We start from the raw sequence: 20104 nt of genomic DNA on the forward strand, positions 1-20104 counted from the left end.
TTGTCGCCAAGTTGCTGTTAAAGTGTGCAGCAGGTCAGTAAATTAGTTTTGTAAATGTTGGTAATGCTAATGGGATGAAGATTATGTTTAAGAACCATCTGCAGTATGTTAAAAAGCACTGAAAAAACATCAGATAGGTCGGACCACAAATATCTTTAAAATAGGGCTGCCCCCGACTAAGAGTTTTCCTAGTCAACCAATAGTCTAGCCTGGAAATCCAGACTCAAATCTAGAAAGATTTTGAGTCTGGCCCTCACCGATACACCCTTTCTACCCACTAACTGAGGCATATGGGCCCTAGGCCTTTTTGGGGTATTTTTATTGCCTTTACTTTTAAGCTTATATCACAGTCATTATAAAGGCTACACACACATGCTATATCTTGTTTTTTTCAGGACAATCTGGGGTAACCAGATTTGCCATCATTCCATGTCCCTCTATGTGCCTCTATTTTATATTAATTTTTATATCAATGATGTCCCCCTCAATGTATATGGTGACTACTGCCCTGTCAGCATGCATAATTAGGCTGCAGTTGTCTGGGTGCGCAAAGGTGAAGTGGCTGGTCTTGTCATACAATGTTTGATGGAGTGTCAACTGGACAATATGGAGATATTTGCATCTTTAAAGCCGGACTACAAATGTGGATAGACAGGGAGAAACACACGCAAGCCTAAGACGTGGTAAGATACGATATTCCTCACTATATGAAGTGACTGGTAACAAGATCTGTATAATGGGTTGTAAAGAAATTTGTCAGGTTTTTATTTTGTAGAAAATTAATCTGTATTTATAGCGTGATGGGATGACAGTACAATGATGTGTGTGGTATCACTGGAAAGCTCTGCTCCTGCGCTTTCATGTGATATGCATGGCATTTCTGTGCGAGCCTGTGTTAGCGAGTAATCCATCCAAGAGTAATGTGTGTGCAAAGCTGTATGAAAGCTCTGTTATACATCATTTTATTGTAACTTTATCAATTTTTTTCGCTGTGAAAACATTGGACTACCGACAAGTGCTTGGCCTTGTCGGAAAGCTACAGTTCCGCTGTTTCACGTGATATGCGTGGCTTCTCGCTATGATGCACGCTGCACGCAATTGGATAGCACGATGGCCAATCAGAGCAAAAAATAAGGTGACGTATTCATTGCAGTTAGCCCCATTGGTTTGCCGACCAGTGGGGCTAACTGATATATTATGCTTTTGCCGTATCTCGTTGGCAAAACAGCAAAAACGTCCTTCCTGGAAGTGAAGGCTTCTAGGGCAGTCTTCTGTTCCTCTCTCAAGGAAAAAGATAAGTGTAGTTGGCTTAGCGTTTCTTCCAAAGCTAAATTGAATGGATGTGGTCCTTCAGCAGCTGCCATCTTGGCTGTTTACTTTTAGACTCTTACGGCGCAGCACTGTCCTCATCATGTTACGCCCGCCCAGAGCCCGCCTCTGTCAGATAGACTGATCTGATTGGTCCAATGGCGATTCAACGGGCTCTGCTCGTCGGGGCCAGAAGTTGCCGACACACATCGCAGCGATTCAAATCAATCAGTTGTCTACCCAGAGGTGACTGTTGTTAGTGTGACGTCACAGTGAGTCTGCCTATAGGGAACCAATCTAAACACAGATTGTGTCATTATTCTATAGCCATGACATTGTGCAATCAACATTTACTTCATAATGAGAAGTTAAAAAGCAAAGAACTCGTTTATTTCCATTGAAATCAGTTTGTGTAATACACCTATTAACTGTGCTATTTTTCAATCTACATGAAAGATGCTTTTTGTCATAATTTTGTCTTTCTTCTGTGTAACATCTGTCTGTTTAGTCAGCATGTTCACAGGAAAGACACAGGCAGGGTTTTCTGAGCATCAGCTTTGTACTGCTTCTGGTTTGGTTGTGAGTGCAGACAAGGATTTAAGAACCCATAATAAATCTAAGCTTTTTCAATGTGTCTCTGGAGCCTCGAGCACATGTGCTGTAGTACAAAGAAGATTTGGTTGTTCTGAAGAGTAAGACTTCGCAAGACATTATGCAGGTACGAGCACGTACTCATGTGTGAGGAAAAACAAAAAGACTCATTTATACACAGAGGACTTGATTTTTATTTCTCACATTTTTCCCTCTTTTTCACTCGTTCTCCTGCGTCAAGTAGGTGTGCAAAGGATGGAGAGAGATTAAAACAAAAATGTTATTCTCTCTCCATCCCTCACACACCTACCCACCGATTGCCCATCACCCATCTCCCTCCACACACACACACACACACACACACACACACACACACACACACACTGCAGACCAGAGCTGCTGAACGTAGCATTTGGCAGTGATGGGAAGGCAGGGCCAAGAAGACTGAGCCAGGATGCCTCAGTCTGGACAGGCAAACGATCAATTGATCAATCAATAAACCTCTATCTGTTATAGTGCTGCTCCCAATCGCTCAGTGCTGCTGCTCTCTTTGTCTTTCTCTCCCCCCTACTCTTTTATCTCCCTCCCCGCTGTGCAGAAAATGCTCTACAAATACACAACACAAAAGCAGCCAGACACAGTAAATGATATTGGCATGCGTCTTTGCCAACTCTCATGCATATTCAGGAAAACTGGGGACTTGTGTTTGTGCCTGTTTGTCTCCTGGTCGCTTGAGTATCTGCCTGAGTGCAGCAGGACTAGGTGTTGATCGATATCTAAAGCCTCATTAACATAGACCCTATCATACAGACATTCATAGTACTGCCAAGAAAAAGCCACATTGATGCAGCATATACACACTCGCTGGCAGCACTGACAATTACTAAGCGACCAGCAGGACCTTGAACAACAGCACACTGTCATACCGTCTGAGGGAAAAAATCACACTGACATGATGTTCACGTACACGCAATGTAAATGTCTGCACACACAAATACCAGTGTGGACTCATATGACTTGGTCTGATCTGAATCTGATGACTCTAGACAACTGGACTGTCATATCTAATGTGACAGTGTCAGATGTTCATATTAAACATGGCCAAAGTTTCCAACGACGAGGTAAATATATGTAAAAGTAACTCCTGTCAGCAAAAACCTCATGTTTAAGAGCATTCTGAATACTCTGTTACCATTTTTTCTCCTTTCCAGACAAGCTGACATCAGCTTGTGATTAGCTCCAGGCACATTACATTATGTAGCCTACACTGCTACCTGTAGCTAAAATGCTAACATCAGGGAAACACGTCAACTTGGTTTTCAGTGCTGTAAATTTTCCTATGATTTGGGATCATATTCCTGCTGGAAACATCTCTGGCTGTGTTGAAGATTTCATCGGTGAATTTTAATGGTAGAAAGTCATTGAAAGCAGGCTTCATAGCTACATGCTAATGTGAGGGAAACATAATCTTGGTTGCTGATGTTGTTAATTTCGCTCCAGTTTCGGATCATATTCCTGCTCAAACATGTCTGGTTATGAAAAGTTTGGTTTAAGAGCTTTTATTGGGGATTTTTCATGGTGTAAAAATGCAGCTATTCTCAGTTACGCAATGATGGTGCAAAGACACTTAGATGCAGAAGACCCGGAAACGCTCACCAATCAGAGCAGATTTGTGCTTTTCCACCTAAAGAGACAGGTGCTAAAACAGAGCCCTCTCAGGCAAAAGGTGAATACAGGTGTTCTAGAAAGACATTATGGGAAAATAAAGTGTTTTTTGAGCATGTAAAGATGTTCTAATAGAAATCTAACAAGTATGAACTAGGGATGGGCATCAATTTTCGATTATCGATGATTGATTGTTAAGGCTTTTGATCGATCACAAATAATTTTGATCGATAGTCGCAGTGTTTACCCTACAATGCCTGGCATAGGTCCGGCGAGCCGCCGTGCCAACAAGGCCCCCCGCCCGGCGAGTCGCTGTGCCAGCGAGACCCTTCCGCCCGGCGAGCACGGCGGCTTGACGGGCCTACGAGACCCCTGCCGGACCTATGCCAGGCAAAAAATCAGAAACAGATGGAAGCTCTCATCGCTCTCCAAAGCCTCGGCGGCTTCCATTGAGGCCTCTGAAAACACTACGCCATTGAAGGACGGAGGTTTTGCTGAAAACTGAAGCCTGTAACTCTGGCTGGCAACGGTTGTAAACACCCAGGGGTGAACTGCGCATGCGCGCCATTCTTCCTCTTTGGCCTGGGGGGTTGAAGCTCAAAACTGGGGCAGCTGCGCTCTCTTGCGGCGACAGTCTGCACTGCACTCATTTGTTTTCTCTCTTTTGAAATACTCGCTTATCAATTAATCGATAATTGATCGTTAATTTTTTTGATGATCAAATAATGAATTTTGATCATTTGCTCATCCCTAGTATGAACCTGAAAATGAGCATAATTTGTCTTCTTTAACACCAATGACTCGTGACGTCACTTTGAGTTGAGTCTTTTGACTTTAAATGACTTGATAAACCTCCCCAAGCCCAGGCTGTACACTACTAAAAAGAGAGATTGAATCAACTATTCATTTTCCTGACAGTGGATATATTAAACGTTAATCTGACAGCAGCCATGATGGAGGAGTGGAAAGTCACAGTTTTTAGGTACTTGTACTTTACTCGTATGTTTCTATTTTAAGTTACTTTAAACTTCTACTGCATTTCAAAGAAAATATTAAGCTTTTTTCACTGCACTACATTTATTTAAAACCGCTTATTACTTTGCATTTTCTGTTTATTTTCACAAAATCATCATCTTATCTTGATTTCAGGTCAATGTACGGGTTGTGACCAACAAATATGCTACAGCTCAAAAGTGCACAGGGTGTCTGCAGGTCCTCAAAAAGTATTGAAATGTCTTAGTCTTAATGTTACAACTAAGAGGTTGTAAAAGTCATTAAATAGTCTTAAATTTGAAATTGTGAGGTCAAAACTGCTAACATTTTATCTTATTTAATTTATCCATTTTTTAATTTCTTCTTGTGAAAATGAGTGAAGCCTTTCTATGTAAAAGTCCACACTTCTAATGTTACAAATCTTTATTAAACTATAATACTGTCATTGTACTTCATACTTGCACTCACATGTTGGCAAAATGTAAATCAACTTAACTCACACTAATAACCATATTCCTATATAACACCTACCAATGCACAAGACCACATACATACTACTTGCATGCAGTCCTCACCTGCAATGCTTAAATGAGTGAAACATGATTTGTACAAAAATGTGTCCTAAATTTGGTCAAAAGGTGTCTTGAAAGGGTCTTAAAAAGCATTAAATATAACTGTCTGTTACCTGTAGACACCCTGGTGCAGTATTTTTGCCTTATCAGCAAGAGAGAAATCTCGCAAATCTTTGCTTCTTATTGGTTAACTTTTGTTAGAAATAGGATTAAAAATGAGATTGACATTTAACATTCTGTCCAACTCCAAGGCAAACCTGATCAATTTTTGTGTGAAGAACTGTAAAACATATTTTTAAGTAATATAAATAGTATTTTAAGTAATACAAATTGTAAAATTCTAAATGGCATTAGGTGTGGTGAAGGCACATAGTGACTTGTTTTTCATTGATTTTACAAGTCTCTTGTCTTGGCTTTTAAGTCCCAAGTCCTTAAAAGCCAAGACAAGAGACTTGCAAAATCAATGACTTTGTCCGACTTTGTCAAACACAGCTCAAATGCTTTATTCACAGTGTGAGTGTTTCTCCAGTACATTTCATTTAAAGGGATTTGCAGTGTTTTGTATCTTTACTTGCAGCTCCATTGAGTGATGAAAAAGAGGGGATATAATTGCGTGTGATCATATACAGTTCAAGGCTCTGCCTGTCTCGTATATATTTGCAGTAGATGAAATCCTTTTTCTGTCTTTTGTTTAAACGAATGCTTGTTAGGATCAAACTGGTGGCCTTCATGTGAACACTGTAAACAACATGTTTTTATCTTTGAGAAAAATAAATTACAAAGATTTTTTTTCATGTTATCTTTCATCTTCTCACAGATGAAATCCTTTTCATGGTGTGGTGGATCCCTGAGTTCAGTGGTGTTCAGAGGAAACAGTGGTACAATGACATATAAGGACACACTTGAGCAACAGCTGTACTTATTTTTATTACTTTTTTTTCTGAAATACTCTCCAACATTTAAATATGAGCCCTCATTTTGTGGCACATTATGTTGATGTTTATGTTGCGATTAAATGACAGTCAAACATTTTCTCTAGTTTAATCTCTGCTCAGCCATCTGAAAATAACATTATAGGACAATGATTTCCATTAATAAATTACAGCTGCCGCCATAAAACCTCACATCCCAGACTTATCTGTATCTGTAATGTCCCAGATATGTAGATAAATATGTAGTTGGTCCATGTGCTGAGTAAGTTTCATGACCCCCCTGGTTCCTTGTATGACCATTAAAAGTCCATTTATGTCCCCCGATGTGCATGGGGGTTGTCGGTGGGAAAATAAAACGAGGTCACACTGCACATTTCAAAGAGCTTCCTTTTTGAAGTGGATAATAATCAGATTTAAAAAGCCCTCGTATTTTAAAATGGAAACAAATTGTAACTACTCAGCAGCTCTGTAATTTTCATCTGTGCCCTGTACAAATTGTACATATACAAAATGTGCTGTTCCCACACTCCCAATGTCAACTACCTAATTTTTTACTACTCTGACCATCTCTGAAGGTCAGGCTGACCAATACAACACAGGAAATGATGTACTGCTGCACAATGGACTCCCTGACAAAGATTATAACAGACAGACTCCAACTGCTGGTCACTATGTCCGTGCTCTCTGACCACCCAACACTTTCCCTTTTCAAAATAAACCATTAAGCCTTTTGATTGTTCTTTTTTATCTGATTTCACACAAAGCTGCCTTCACAACCTCTAAAAAATCACCTAAAGTTAGCATTAAATCAAGTAAAGGACTATTTCAACTAGGTTGCATTTATACAGAAAGCATTTTCTGAAGAAATATGTCATTTCCAAAACAGCTGCCAAGTTTCTCCAGTTTTATTCCCTGAAGCAGAGACCTATGACAGCGCAACGAGTGGTGTTTAGCTTTAAACAATAAGTAGAGATGTGACTTTTTCACACCTCGGAAAATGCCCATATTTTACATTTTGTTCATCGTTGAACCCATTTTCTGGGCCTGAAACATTTCTGTGGTGCCTTTTAAATTGATTCTTCAAGTCTTGGTAAAGAACCATAGATGATAGACAATTAAAAGCAAAATTTTAAGAATTTTGCTGCAACTTGAGGAAAATATACCCCTGAAAACGACATCAAAAAACAGTATGTCTGTCGGCAGTTAAGACGATACGTTTGTGGTGAACAAATCTTCAACAGCAAAAATGCACCCAGGTCTTTACATTATAGTGAACACTTGTATTTTGTGTTCTTCTGACTGAAATGATGAAATCAGAATGTGAATTTCAAAATATGTGCAGCTGAGATGAGAACACATCAGAAATCACTGTGAAAAACACACTAAAAACAATCACTTATAAAGGTGCAGACAGACAAGTGCACAGACGAGGTCTTCAGGCAACGTTTCACTATGGAAAAGAGCACTTCCCATTTTCAGAGCATTTCAAACAACCACTGCCCTCAGGATCTGCCATAGGCATTTAGTCTTTCCTCCCCCCTGCTCTCAACACTAAACTCCGCACACAAACAAAACTTAATAACATAATCCAGGATACAAAATGAAATAATAAAAACCACCAGAGCCAGGGCATTCTCCTCTATCTATCCACCCGTTCATGTGGTGTACCCTGGGCTCATATTCCAGCATGTAGTGAGCGGGAGGCACAGCACAGGGTTCACAGGGTCAAGTTTTCCCAATGTATGAAATTTAAAAATTAATGTGTAACAGTGGTATTGATTACTGCAGTGGCCAATCATGCATTTAATAGAATCAAAACTACGGTGTTATTACAACTTGGGTTTTATTTTTGTAGTTTTAGCCATTGATTCAATTGGTAATGATAATGTTGTAGTTCGGGCTGTACTGAATGTCATTATTTTACATTGGAAGCTTTCATTTAAGTTTTCTAGTGAAGCTTACATTTATAACCCTAAAATGACAAAATCCTCAAACAAATTTCTTAATTGGAATGGAGTGATTCTTTGAAATTAAATGAGTTAGTCTTTTTTATTAAATCAACTTTCTTTAATAAATAAATGTAATTTGTAGTGCTGTTAGATTGCGGCTAGACCATTATTACGGGTGCGTGCCTCCCTTTGTGTGCAGCAGTGACTGCAGTGAAAACTGAAAGGCGAGACAACAACAAATATGAATTGAAGCAAAATATTTTGTCGGGTAAAAACATGTTGTGAATTTTTGAAATGATTACATCTCTTTTTTCAATTAATTTTGACCTTTGGACTTCACAACGCTCTGGAGTTATTAGAAGTGTTTGGATCACACAAGTCGGAAACAATCTTACGCAGACACCACTGACTCTCACTCAAATAGTATAATACTAATAATATTAGTAGCCTTATCTTTGTCTGTTACTGCGCAAAAATATCTGGTTTAATGAGAATGAATAGACATGCAAAAAAGATGTGCAGCATTTGAATGTCGATATAGAATTCGAATGTCAGCATTATCAGTTAAGCTTCGAACTATTCAGTACAGGCCTGTTGTAGTAATCAAGTTGGTCTGGAAATGCATCGCTAAAAGTAGGTCAAATGGGGCAACAAACATCAACAATAACTTGATCCTAGAGCTACAAAAATACAAACCCAAGTTCAGATTAACAGTACTTTCCTTTAAGGATGGAGGTGATACAGTTCAATTAAAAACATCAAGTCTGTTTAGGTGTCTAGGTGCAGCTGATGTCATCCTCCCACTTTATTTTTGAAGGGAAGGTTTTTGCCAAAAGAACTGAAGCTTATGTGTGTGCTTGTGTGTGTGTGCCTTTGTTGTCAGGTACTCTGAATGAAAAACTTCTGTAAAACATTACAATTAAACTTTTGTTTTGCACCAACAAAAGCTTGTCAGGTGCACAATGATTGTAGATGAACTCTCATGACAGTTCAAGTATCCATAGTTTCAATGCAGCACTTCAGTGACTCACAGTTCTTTCAGGCTGTTCACCTCAAAAAACCCACTGACATTCAAACAAGTTGTTACAGTTGCTAAGGAAACGTCCGTGTAAAAAAGAAAAAGGAAAAAAAAAGGCAGTTTTAACCTGGCAGACATCATTCAGACTTCCCAACCAACTGATCTTTCAACATGTCCTTCTTTTTTATGATTGGCTGAAAAGACATGAGGGATGTTGTTGTTGCTGTTGTTAAAGCTTACGTACACACACCAACAAACCCCCTCCCCCCGTGCCACACACACACACAACTAAAGTACATAAGTGGAATAACTTAGTTGCAGCTGGGTAGTGTAATAAATTTCCGACATGGGCGTCGATACAAAAATTAAATACATACTGACAAGTATCTCATGGATTGCCATGAAATTTTATACAAACATTGATGATTCTGAGACAATGAATTCTACTGACTTTGGTGATCACTTGGTTTTTCCTTGAGCACCGTGAGCAGATTAAAATCTTTGTTTTTACTGACTTATGTTGACAACTATCAGATGGCCATGGAATTTGTGTTCATATTCCCCAAAGATGACTTTTCATCTTGCCCATCTTCAAGTCAAAATGTCTATATATCCAGTACATTAGTTTATGACCAAATGTTTGCAAAGATTATGACATTCTCATCCGCTTTAGCTCTGTTTTTATAGCTAATAAGCAAATATTAGCACGCTAACACAGTAAACTAATGCCGGGTACACGCTACATGATATCAGCCCGATTATAGCCTGACGCAGCGTTGTACGGTGTCGACTCGGATTGTTAATAACAATAATAATATAATAACGTTCCCGATAATCCATCATTTCATCTAGTGTAGTGTGTCATAGTAGACGACAACAGATGCCACATCTGGAAGACATCACGACAGTCTAGCATGTTTGATTTTCTTTTTGTCATTCAGGACTGCCGTCACTTTGACCAATAGAAACACAGAGCAATCTGCTGCTGTAGACAACTGTATGGCAACAAGGCCCCCGTCTTCTTGATATTTTCTCTCGGGACATTAACACAACAAAGTATTGAGTATTACCATTAGCATCAGGCTAGCAAAGAAAGTAATTTCTTCGTAATGGAGGATATAAAGTAATAAAATTAGAAAATAGTGGCAGGGCTTTTACTTACCACTACTGCAGAGGCTATTAGCTTCATTTGAAACAGACTACATTATAAATGTACAATTTTTTTTCCTCTGTATTTTTATATTTTTACTTTTTAACCGCTCCCGTTTGCCTTGATAGAGTTAATGCATCGCGCAGTCATTTTAAACTCAACACTTCCTGTATGTGTTTCAAATTAAAAGCCCCTTATAACTTCGGTTGAGAGAATCCCTTTATTTTCTTTATTGTGAAACATCTGCAGGAACTTGTTGCGGAGGATTCAGTGACCCATTGGAACGATGGGCAGGTCCTGGTTATGGTGGCATGTTGACGTCAGCATTTAGCTCAGAGCACTGCTAGCATGACTTTAGACTCTTTGTCTATGAAAGTCTTTCTTCTGTTCAACAGAATAAGTCAAACTTGGCCAAATGTTTGAATTTTATCTCAATGTGAAGCAGCCATTCAAGAACTTTGCCTCAATAAAATACAGTCTGAAATTACCAGTATTATTATTTATGATCAAGAACTATTTGATGACAGAGTAAGTGTATGAAGATACTGATACTACAGTGGTGCCAACATATTTTGGTCAGCACTCTAAAAGTACTGAGGTTCGATACTCACTTCTGGTCTAAATACAGAATCATGGATTGCTTTTTTCAGCCTCTTCACTTTGTGGCTCAACTCATTCAGTTTTTTGCTTCCTGCGCAAAAGTTTTGTGGGTGAGCAGCGTTTGTCAAAAAGCCTCAAGAGCTGTAGGCAAAAGCTGCTTTTCTGCAGGGAGAGGAAGAAGAAAAGGAGGAGGAGGAGGAGGTGGGTACACCGAGCATGCTCGGTAGTGCCTTGGGCCCAGAATGAAGCTCTGCTGACCTTGAGGGTGTCATATCGATCGATCAGCAGTGAGGAGCTCTGTGTGCATGTGAGAGAGGGAGGGAGGGAGGGAGGGAGAGATGGAGGCGTGTAACTCCACCAAACAAGGAGAAAACTGAAACCTGCGCTAATGATGAATCATTGATAAGTGGACACAGGAGGACTTTCTACTTCCATCTCTCTCTTCCTCTCAGTTTTTCTTTTCCTCTTTGCTTTATCTCAGTTTTTAACATCTGCTTTCTCCATCTTTTTTTCTCCTCCCTCTCACTTCCTCTCTCCATTTTTCTTGCCCTATTGTCAAATGCCAATTTTAGCATTCATCCTCTCTTCCTCTCCGTTTGCCTATCACTCTCTCCACTTCACATTTACTGCTTCACTTTCAATCACTTCTTTTTTTTCCTCCGTCTTGACATTTCTGTCATGTTCCTGCATCAGATCTCAGGTTTATGTTGACGGTTTCCTCCCTACAGGTGCTTCGAGGGCATGAACACATATAGATGCTGCTAAAGTGTGTCCTTCCCTCTCCGCCTGCACCGTCTGATCTGTTTTCTCCTTCAGGAGCCCGCAGTCAGTTTTGGAGGGTCATTATGTGTAATTTTGTGGAAACTGTCAGGCTCCCAACAGACCCATTTAGGCCAGCCTGCTATCACTCTTTCTGTTTCTCTCGATTTTTTCATATTTCATTTTTGCAGCCTTCAGCATTCACACAGAGTTTGTACTTCTCTCTCTTCTCTCCTGCAAAATAAATCTTAATTTTCGATAACTTCCTGAATGGATAAAACATAGCTAACATCTTTCACCCGCTCAAGCACTTGAGTGTAAATAACAGCTGCTGGCACTTCAACTTCACAAGATTACCTTCCTCGGGAGCCAATTTGTGCCAAAGGGGACTCGTCCAGGGTACAACTCCAAGTTTTGTTAGGTGAAATGTAGCCTTTGTGTGGTGTTTTGGGCCAAGACTCAGGCGGTGTTGTTGCTTTCTCCTCCTGAGTGGAGGCTTGTATCGATCACATAGTTTTAGCCTAATTTGTGAGCAAGTTGGACTTTAAACGACACTGACGTCCCACCCACGATGAAGTACGAGAGGGATTTCTGTGTAAGGTCTCTCAGGTTTACATCCAAATACTGTAATACCTTTTAACTTTTAAACAGCTAATCGTATATCTTGGTCTTATTGGCTGTGCTGTGTACATGGATTCACGCTACACTCCCATCCAGGAAAGATGCTTTGGTTACTCCAAATAACACACAACTCACTGTTGTCTGTGATTTTTCAAAAGTACCGACTACAAATAGTTCACAGTGGGATTCTTGGCGCGTCTAGAGTAACTGGGGCAGACAGTAGTTTCTGGAAAAAGACATGCTTGTAAGGTTTCTGAAATGTGTGATTTTTCAATGCTGTAGGCACCACAAATTAAATTAACCTCCTTAACACTTATTTTTACCTCTTGAAAATGATGGTAGAACTTTAAGCCGCTATAATCAACACTTTTATATCAAAGGATGAAATGATTTGCAGTTTGCCCTCAGATTTTTCCCATCTTTTCAAAGATGGTTTTGGTTTTACAGCCCTCAATTACTCTTGTGGTTGCCTCTAACCACTCTGGTCAGTGTCATTTCCAGCTGCAGCAGTTTTCTGTCAAACATGATAAAGTTAGCAAATAGCTGATGAACACAGTGAAGCATCTAGTAGCTAAAGAGGCAGATAGTTCCCTCAGGAGTTGGTGGAGACCAAAGCAGAGTTATAAAAGGAGGGTGTGTATTGGTCACATTCATCAGGAGGCTACGTGCATGACTGAAAATGAATGCTAATGTAAGTTTGGGTCCAGTATTTGCTTGCTAACATGGTAGGCATGACTTTATAAGGTGATATGTCAGTATTGTGTCTACAGCTTGTTGTGCCGCCCCCAAATGGCCAAAAGATCCAATAAATCAGGTTTAAAGGAGCTGTGTGTGACATTCAGAGTGTGTCTATGATTCAGAGTCTCGACTGGGGTTGCTTGCACATGGCTCTCAACATGGAGGTGGCTGAGCCGGTGGCCAGCAGCTAATGGTGCTAACAGCAGGACCGGTTCTAATAACAGCAACAGGCTGACAGAACTGGCGGTGCTAACATTGGGGGGAACCAGAGGGTAGGCCTTACCCTTCTGTGACGATGCATCCTGCCATCATGGGTCTGGATGGCATTATCAGCTGTGGCCGCCATGTTAATGCAGTGCAGAGTGGCAGCGATTAGCAAGCCAGTGGGATACATGCACTAACATACAACACGCAGCTGGACCCACTGCCACAACAAAGAACAGAGAAGCTCAGATCACAACACACACAGAGGGAGCGTGACTTAATTTCCTGCTCAGGACACCATTACTCCACCATATCTTATTATATATAGATATATTAAAGCTCTAAATGTTGCACCCAGCTCCTTTAACATATCTAGAGCCAAGACAAACAAGATTCTCAGCATTTCAGCGACAATAAATCTACATTCACTCTCCCAATGCTGTCACTACCCACACGGTTAATCTTACATCTGCCAACACAAGAATACACTGTATACCGTATATAAAATATCCATCCTGCGAGTGTCAAGAAGCAGTGAGGATGTTGTGAGAAGCAACCTGTACCAAATGTTGCCCATGTGTTATTGATGAGAGAGGAGCAGAATAATGCAGTCAATATAAATAATGTAAACCAGCCACAGCTTTTTACTCGACTGCCAGAAAGAGACGGGCAGCGATTCATCCAGAGTCAGCGAGGCGAGTTTTCTCATGCACACCTGTTCAATATGGTACCAGGCCTGACATGCTCTCTTCACACTCTCTGATCACAAGTTCATCGTCGTCGTCAGCACTGACTGTGCTCATGCGGGGGTGTGTATGCATGTGCGTCTTTGCGCACGTGTTTATGATTTGGTGAACCACGTTGCCATGACAAAGTGCTGTTTGTTCTTGATTAGCGCTGGTAGTTTGCCGCCATCTGCGGTAATAGTTCTGTTGTTGAGATTAACTTTGGTCAGCGGTCCGGTATAGGAAACATGCGGAGGTTTCAAACAAACAGCGGTTATGTGGGCACAACTGTTGCTGTGGATTACTCACAGCTCTCCAACTATGCGTCTGACTCTGCTGTTCATACCAGCACTGCTCTCTGTATCTCTCCACACACTCAATGTCAACACGCTGCAGGGCATGTACAGTACATCTGGATGTATGTGGAGCATGAGCAGGGGACCGCATGGGGAGAGGAAGTAGACAGTGGAAAGAGAGAAGGATGAAGACTCAAGGGGAGCAATCAGAAGGGCAAAACCGAAATGTGACCTAACATCCTACACACGAATGGAGGCGCACACACATGCAAAAATGCTTAGATGCACAAGAAAGGACACACACATACACACACAAATACTGATACATAGGGGAGGCTGAGAGGCATTAGAGAGATCATTTTGTTCAGAGCAACCTCATTCACCTCTTCTGGAGAAAGAAGAAACCGCACACAAGAACATGAATACAAACACACACACACACACACACACACACACACACACACACACACACACACAATGTATATAGTATACTAGCTGCTTCATCCGTCTTGCACTCCTCCTCTCTGGGGGGCCATAAATCAATCACTGCCAAAATACTGCACTTCAACAGTGCAACCGAGAGTCACAGAGGTACATGCACATACACTGGGTAACACATTCATTACATCTGTCTCTACATTTGCATTCACTTTTTGGTGTGGTAATTTGAATGTCAAATGTGGACCTTCACTGCATCAAATGCTAATGGTTCAAGCGCCGCCAAAAAGTTATTCCTAAAACAACTGTATCTTTAAACAGCACTTCCTCAGAATGTTGAATTCTTGGGTTGCTTATCATAAATGCGTTACGCTTTTTCAACCAAACTGAAGTAAACAAAAGTCAACTGAATGGAAGGGAGAAAACCATTACTACACCAGGCTTATGTGTTTGGGGATTTTCACAAAGCTAAATCAACTCAACTTGAATCACTTTTACAACAAAAAATGAGCCAGTGGAAATAAAAGCTGAGCGTCTGTCTGCTTCCTGTTTCTGAGCTGCACACTGAACATGTCTACATTTGAAAGACAACATCATAATGTATGTAGAAAATTAAGGATTGATGGAAGTGTTCAGCGGTTAGTTCACAAACAATGAGAAAATATCAGCAAAGCATCAAAATGAGCAACACAGAAACAAATCAGTTCTAGTAAGTCAGTATGATATATAAGAAAAAATAGATTAGTTCCACTTGTAGCCATTGCAGAAGTCACACATCCTCCTGAAAATGCTTTTTGAAATCTGTGTGGCAAAAAAAACATAAATATTGAAAGTGTTCTTGTGGGGGCTTCAACAATGGCTTCCATGGTAGTTTAACAACAAGATGACAAAGAGACTACAGGAGCTCAGTTTAGTCGACATGCATGTTATTCACCAGCAGCACTGAGACCCGGTGAACCTCCTTCAAACAGCAGCTGTTTCCACCTGAACTGGATGGATTCATGGATACATGATGGTCTGCATATTTAATGAGATCTAGCGTGCAACCACGAACAAGAATTTTAGAGTCATACATGTAGTTATTCCATCTTGGACTTAAGCTCCAGATGTTCCCCTTTTGAGATGAAATGACCAAACAAGGAAGCAAGGAAAATGTCCTATATATTCCTTGTAATGTGTACAAGTATGACAAGGGGCCAGATGCACAAAACTCTGTGTAGATTCACAACTAAAACTATGTATGCACAAAGACAGATGTGTCACATTGGGCACTTTTCATCCGCCATACGTGCCGTCTCCTCAGCCCATTCAGTAATTTTCCAGTCACCCTGCCTCGTCACTACACCTACCTGCCAGCCTATCACCTGTCCACACATTTCCCACTCCTGCCGCTCTACCAGGCCCACCTCATCAGGCTAACACCTCTCACCTGTGGATCATTTCCTCCTGTCACTATGAAGACGCCCGCCTCACAGACACTCCTTGCCAGATTGTTCTTCGCCTCCATGCAACACTTTCCAGCATTTGTTTCCGGACTGCTTCCTCGTTACCGACCCCACCTGTCCCTGACTCTCCTGCTTCGTCTGCTCCCCGGTAAACCGCTCTGCCCTCTGTTCTCAACCACAAGCTCTGCCTCTGCCTGATGGGTTCCTGTTTGCCTGTTCCTGTGGCTGTCTGGAGGGACAGTCACTCCGCTTTCCAAAGTGAGTTTCTGCTTGTCCCTGGTGTTGCTTTTGGGTCCAAAAACCACTTGTTACAGATATGTGCATATACTTTCTTTTTTTTTTTTTCAGATTTAAACGTTTCCCACGATCATGGAAAACCTGGAATAGTCATGGAATTTTGGAATAGTCGTTCAAAGAAAAGTTTTGTTCGTGTAATACTTTATGAAATGTCATAAAACTTTATTATGGGTTCTTGAAAAGTCATGGACAAGTTTGGAAATTTTGTCTGTGGAAATTTGTGGGAACCCTTCATTTATAAAGATGCATATATGCCTGATTCAGTTTTCAGAAATCTTGGTCATTATGGAGCTGGTTGCACATTCACAAGCCTTATTTCCACTCCCACCGTTCGCCACATATAGATGTAGAAACTCTGTTAAACATCTGTTTGCATATCGATATATAGATAATTGTGCCCACTCCACAACTCATTAGACCTGTCATTGAGAAATATGGCAAACAAAGTGCAGTTTCATTGACTGTGATGCATCCGTGAGGAGCCAGAGCAGCTGTCAGTATGCATGGATGTAGCTATCTGTAGCCTCCATACTAGCAATTCATCACATTTTTGCAGACCATCATTGCGGTAAAATCTCAATTATCATTAATATTAAACATCAGAAGGATGATCAATGATTCATGGCGCTCATGTTGAAGCTGACAGGATAAAATCAAACAACCATCAACAGGAAGTGATGGCTGAGATGTAAATGAAAGTAACAATGAAATTCATTCATCACTCATAATTAATTGTGAATTCATTTTATAAATGTGCCTTTGACTGACATTTTACAGGAGGCTGCAAAAACAATAACGCAATCAATGAAACTGGCAGACGACCTGGAAACAATGTGCCCCATCTCTCATGTTATATTCGATCTCCTCCGCTTCCTATCAGTCACAGCTATCTTGGGTAAAACCGTGCCTATGGGGAGTCTGAAATCTCTGCAAGGTGTACACATTCCCTCTGGGGAGAGGCGTACGCATAGTTTTTGTGCATACACAGTCACACATCTGACCCCAGGTCTCCCACAAGTGAGACTGGAACTGGATTTATACTCCTGCATTAAGAAGCTATGTACGTGGGCTCCGAGGCCATAGCTGACAAGCACAATTACAAATTACTAAACATTAACAAATTAGATTTAGCTGTTTCCTGCTAATGTCCATAAAAGACAAGTGCATTTGAAAGTGATATCAGGTTCCACAAGTTTTTGATTTTGATGTATCTATGAAGCCATCCATGTTACACTTCAGTAGCCCAAATCTTTGATCTGGACATCCACAAACAACAAATCACCATTTCTTTCTGTATTGTTTATCCTCCCCCTCTGCCGCGAGATGGAAACTGCCAGTGCAGATGAAAGCCAGGACTCTTACCTTTGATGCCAAACTTGGAATTTCCTCCAAACTTGAGAATAACCAACATTAGAAGGAAACCAGTGAAGGCTACAGCAGCGATGCCGACCACCACATACACCTGCACAGTAAGACAACAGTGTTATAAACATCCTATACTGAGGAGACGCATAGTCTACACCACATCGCAAGGTACAGACAACAGGCAGAGTTTCTATAGCTGTATCTTTGTATTGTGGTGGGTTCATTCAATTACTTGTGACATGAAAATATAGATCCAGTTCAGGTGTTTCTAGGCAGGTAACACAAATACAAAGGAAATAACAAGCACAAACTGGCTGAAGCTATCAGCAGAAACAGAGACAGGGGACAACAGTAGTACGTGACTTACAGCGACTCTGTCTTCAGGAGGGTCTGCAGAGGGGCCCTCTGTTGAAGGAGAGAGACAGAGAAGAATAAATAGAGAAGAAGAGACACTCACGACATGATTTACGGCTGAGTGAAGAACAGTGTTGTAGGTAATAGTGACAAACTTTCTTCAGTAAATATGATTTAATAGTTCTGGTAACACTGAGTGGCTTTTTCAGTGGGTGAGCTGTATAGATGTGTTATTAAATCTGGATGCCGAACCCCGAGGTAGCACCTGTTTAGTCCAAGAAGAAATTCCTCAACTGGCGTGTACACTTTCTAGCTTCTGGATTTACTTCTGGGATATGTGACTCACTGAATATGTGTAGTAGTGTTTCTCCCACTGGTCCTGTTCACCTTATAGACTTAACATTGTGATGACGGCACAGATTTTTAAATCGCTTTTATCGTCTTGAGGAAAATTTTACAAATATAAAAGCTTCATGGATCAGAAATCCATCATAAAAAGACTCATAATTTACCTTGTTCACAGTCCGAGATGTCCTGTCAACAGTTTTACAGACATGTCTTTAATAATGGGGGTTTGTGGAGAAACTGCTTTTTGGGTTTTCTTTTTACTCCAAAACTGCAGGTGGCCACTGGGAAAAATTAGAAGCAAGGCTGAGCTGCGTTCCTGGGGGCCTGGTGAATTTAGGTGTTTTGTATTTTGTGCTAGGTTAATCCACTTATAACCTGAACAGCAATTGGCCAATCATAGCTTAGCAGCTGTCTGTACCCAGGCACAGCAGGCCTGCCAAGCTAAGATTTCCCCCAAATGTTGAAGCGCTGTGCTGTGGCAGTAACAAGAGCTATACTTCTCCAAAGCCAAAAAAGTACAACAGCAAAAGAACAAACAACAGAACAAAGTGTTCATTTGCTTTGACATAAACTACACGTGTTAGCATGGCCAGCCAAACAGATAACGGTCGACAGTTTGCTAAATCCAGCATTATTAACAGCAACATTTCATACTACCATAAAACTTCAATTAATAGCCTGGGCCTATGTGGTTAAATCACTGAACGCAATGGGCATGTATTTGGGAAAGGCGTCTACATGGGATTAGGGGATCACCAGAGGATCCACGATACGATACTTAAGTCACGATACAATGTTATTGTGATTTTAAATATCTTGCGATATGCTGAGTATTGCAGTAAAATAAATTGCGATATATTGCGATGTATTACCTCCCCAAAAGAGAACTCTGCCAACGACTGTTTTATCTAATAAGATTAAGTTTTCAGTCTGTTTATCTCACTTAAGCCTTTTTTTTTTCCTTCAGCAAATTGTGTCTGGTGGACTGAACAAGCAATAGATGATATCATTGAAGTAGGCTACCTTAAGTTCAATTTGTATTTGTAATATTAATAATGTATATTACAAAAAATAGATACTTGGCACAGTGTGATGATATGATATTGCCCACAAAAATATTACAAAAAAAATTATATATATACACTATATCGATTTTTTTTTTTTCCTATATGGGATAGGCTTTTAATTCCCTTTGCTTATATTTCTAGCTCAGCAAAGATGGAAAAAACTATCAAATTGTATATTTACATGAGTATGAATATTATGGGTACTTTGAATAATTTTAGAATAAGAAATATAATAAATTTGAATAAGAAATCACAACTCCAACTACCAATTATTCATTTGATCCAGCTCTGCACATCTAGTCATACTTTTTATTTGTCTTGTTAATAAAAGTCTTTAAATCTTCCCTAAGATTTGCTGTACAGGTTAGACATGTAAGATAGGCCAAGGAAGCTGTTGAAGCATGTCAGTATGTGTTTTTGTTGTAATACTATCAACACATGGTGTACCATAAAATTCAGCTTGAGAGATGGAAAAAAAAATATGTTGGTTACTGACGTTATTATAACCTTAGTTTGCACTTTAAGTGTGAAAAAGTTTTTAACACATCAGTTCGGCATGTATCAAGTGAGGTATACCACATAGCCTCTAAAATCATTGGAATATGTTATACTGTCTCAACAACAATAAACTGCTGTATGTGTTACGTATCATATTTGCATTGATTAACA

General features: G+C 40.3%; 1 protein-coding gene across 3 annotated transcripts in view; it reads right to left on the bottom strand.

The window, feature by feature from the left end:
• Positions 1 to 20104, bottom strand: part of ntrk2a (neurotrophic tyrosine kinase, receptor, type 2a) — a 135905-nt gene that overhangs the window by 79241 nt on the left and 36560 nt on the right. For all 3 annotated transcript variants that reach the window (XM_050050850.1, XM_050050852.1, XM_050050851.1), the window contains 2 exons: positions 18034 to 18071; positions 17664 to 17763 (listed from right to left, as the gene is read on the bottom strand). In XM_050050850.1, coding sequence (XP_049906807.1) covers positions 17664 to 17763; positions 18034 to 18071 — 138 coding nt within the window. The remainder of the gene's footprint in view (positions 1 to 17663; positions 17764 to 18033; positions 18072 to 20104) is intronic.

The sequence above is a fragment of the Epinephelus moara genome, chromosome 8, assembly GCF_006386435.1.
Source record: "Epinephelus moara isolate mb chromosome 8, YSFRI_EMoa_1.0, whole genome shotgun sequence".
Classification (NCBI taxonomy): Eukaryota; Metazoa; Chordata; class Actinopteri; order Perciformes; family Serranidae; genus Epinephelus; species Epinephelus moara.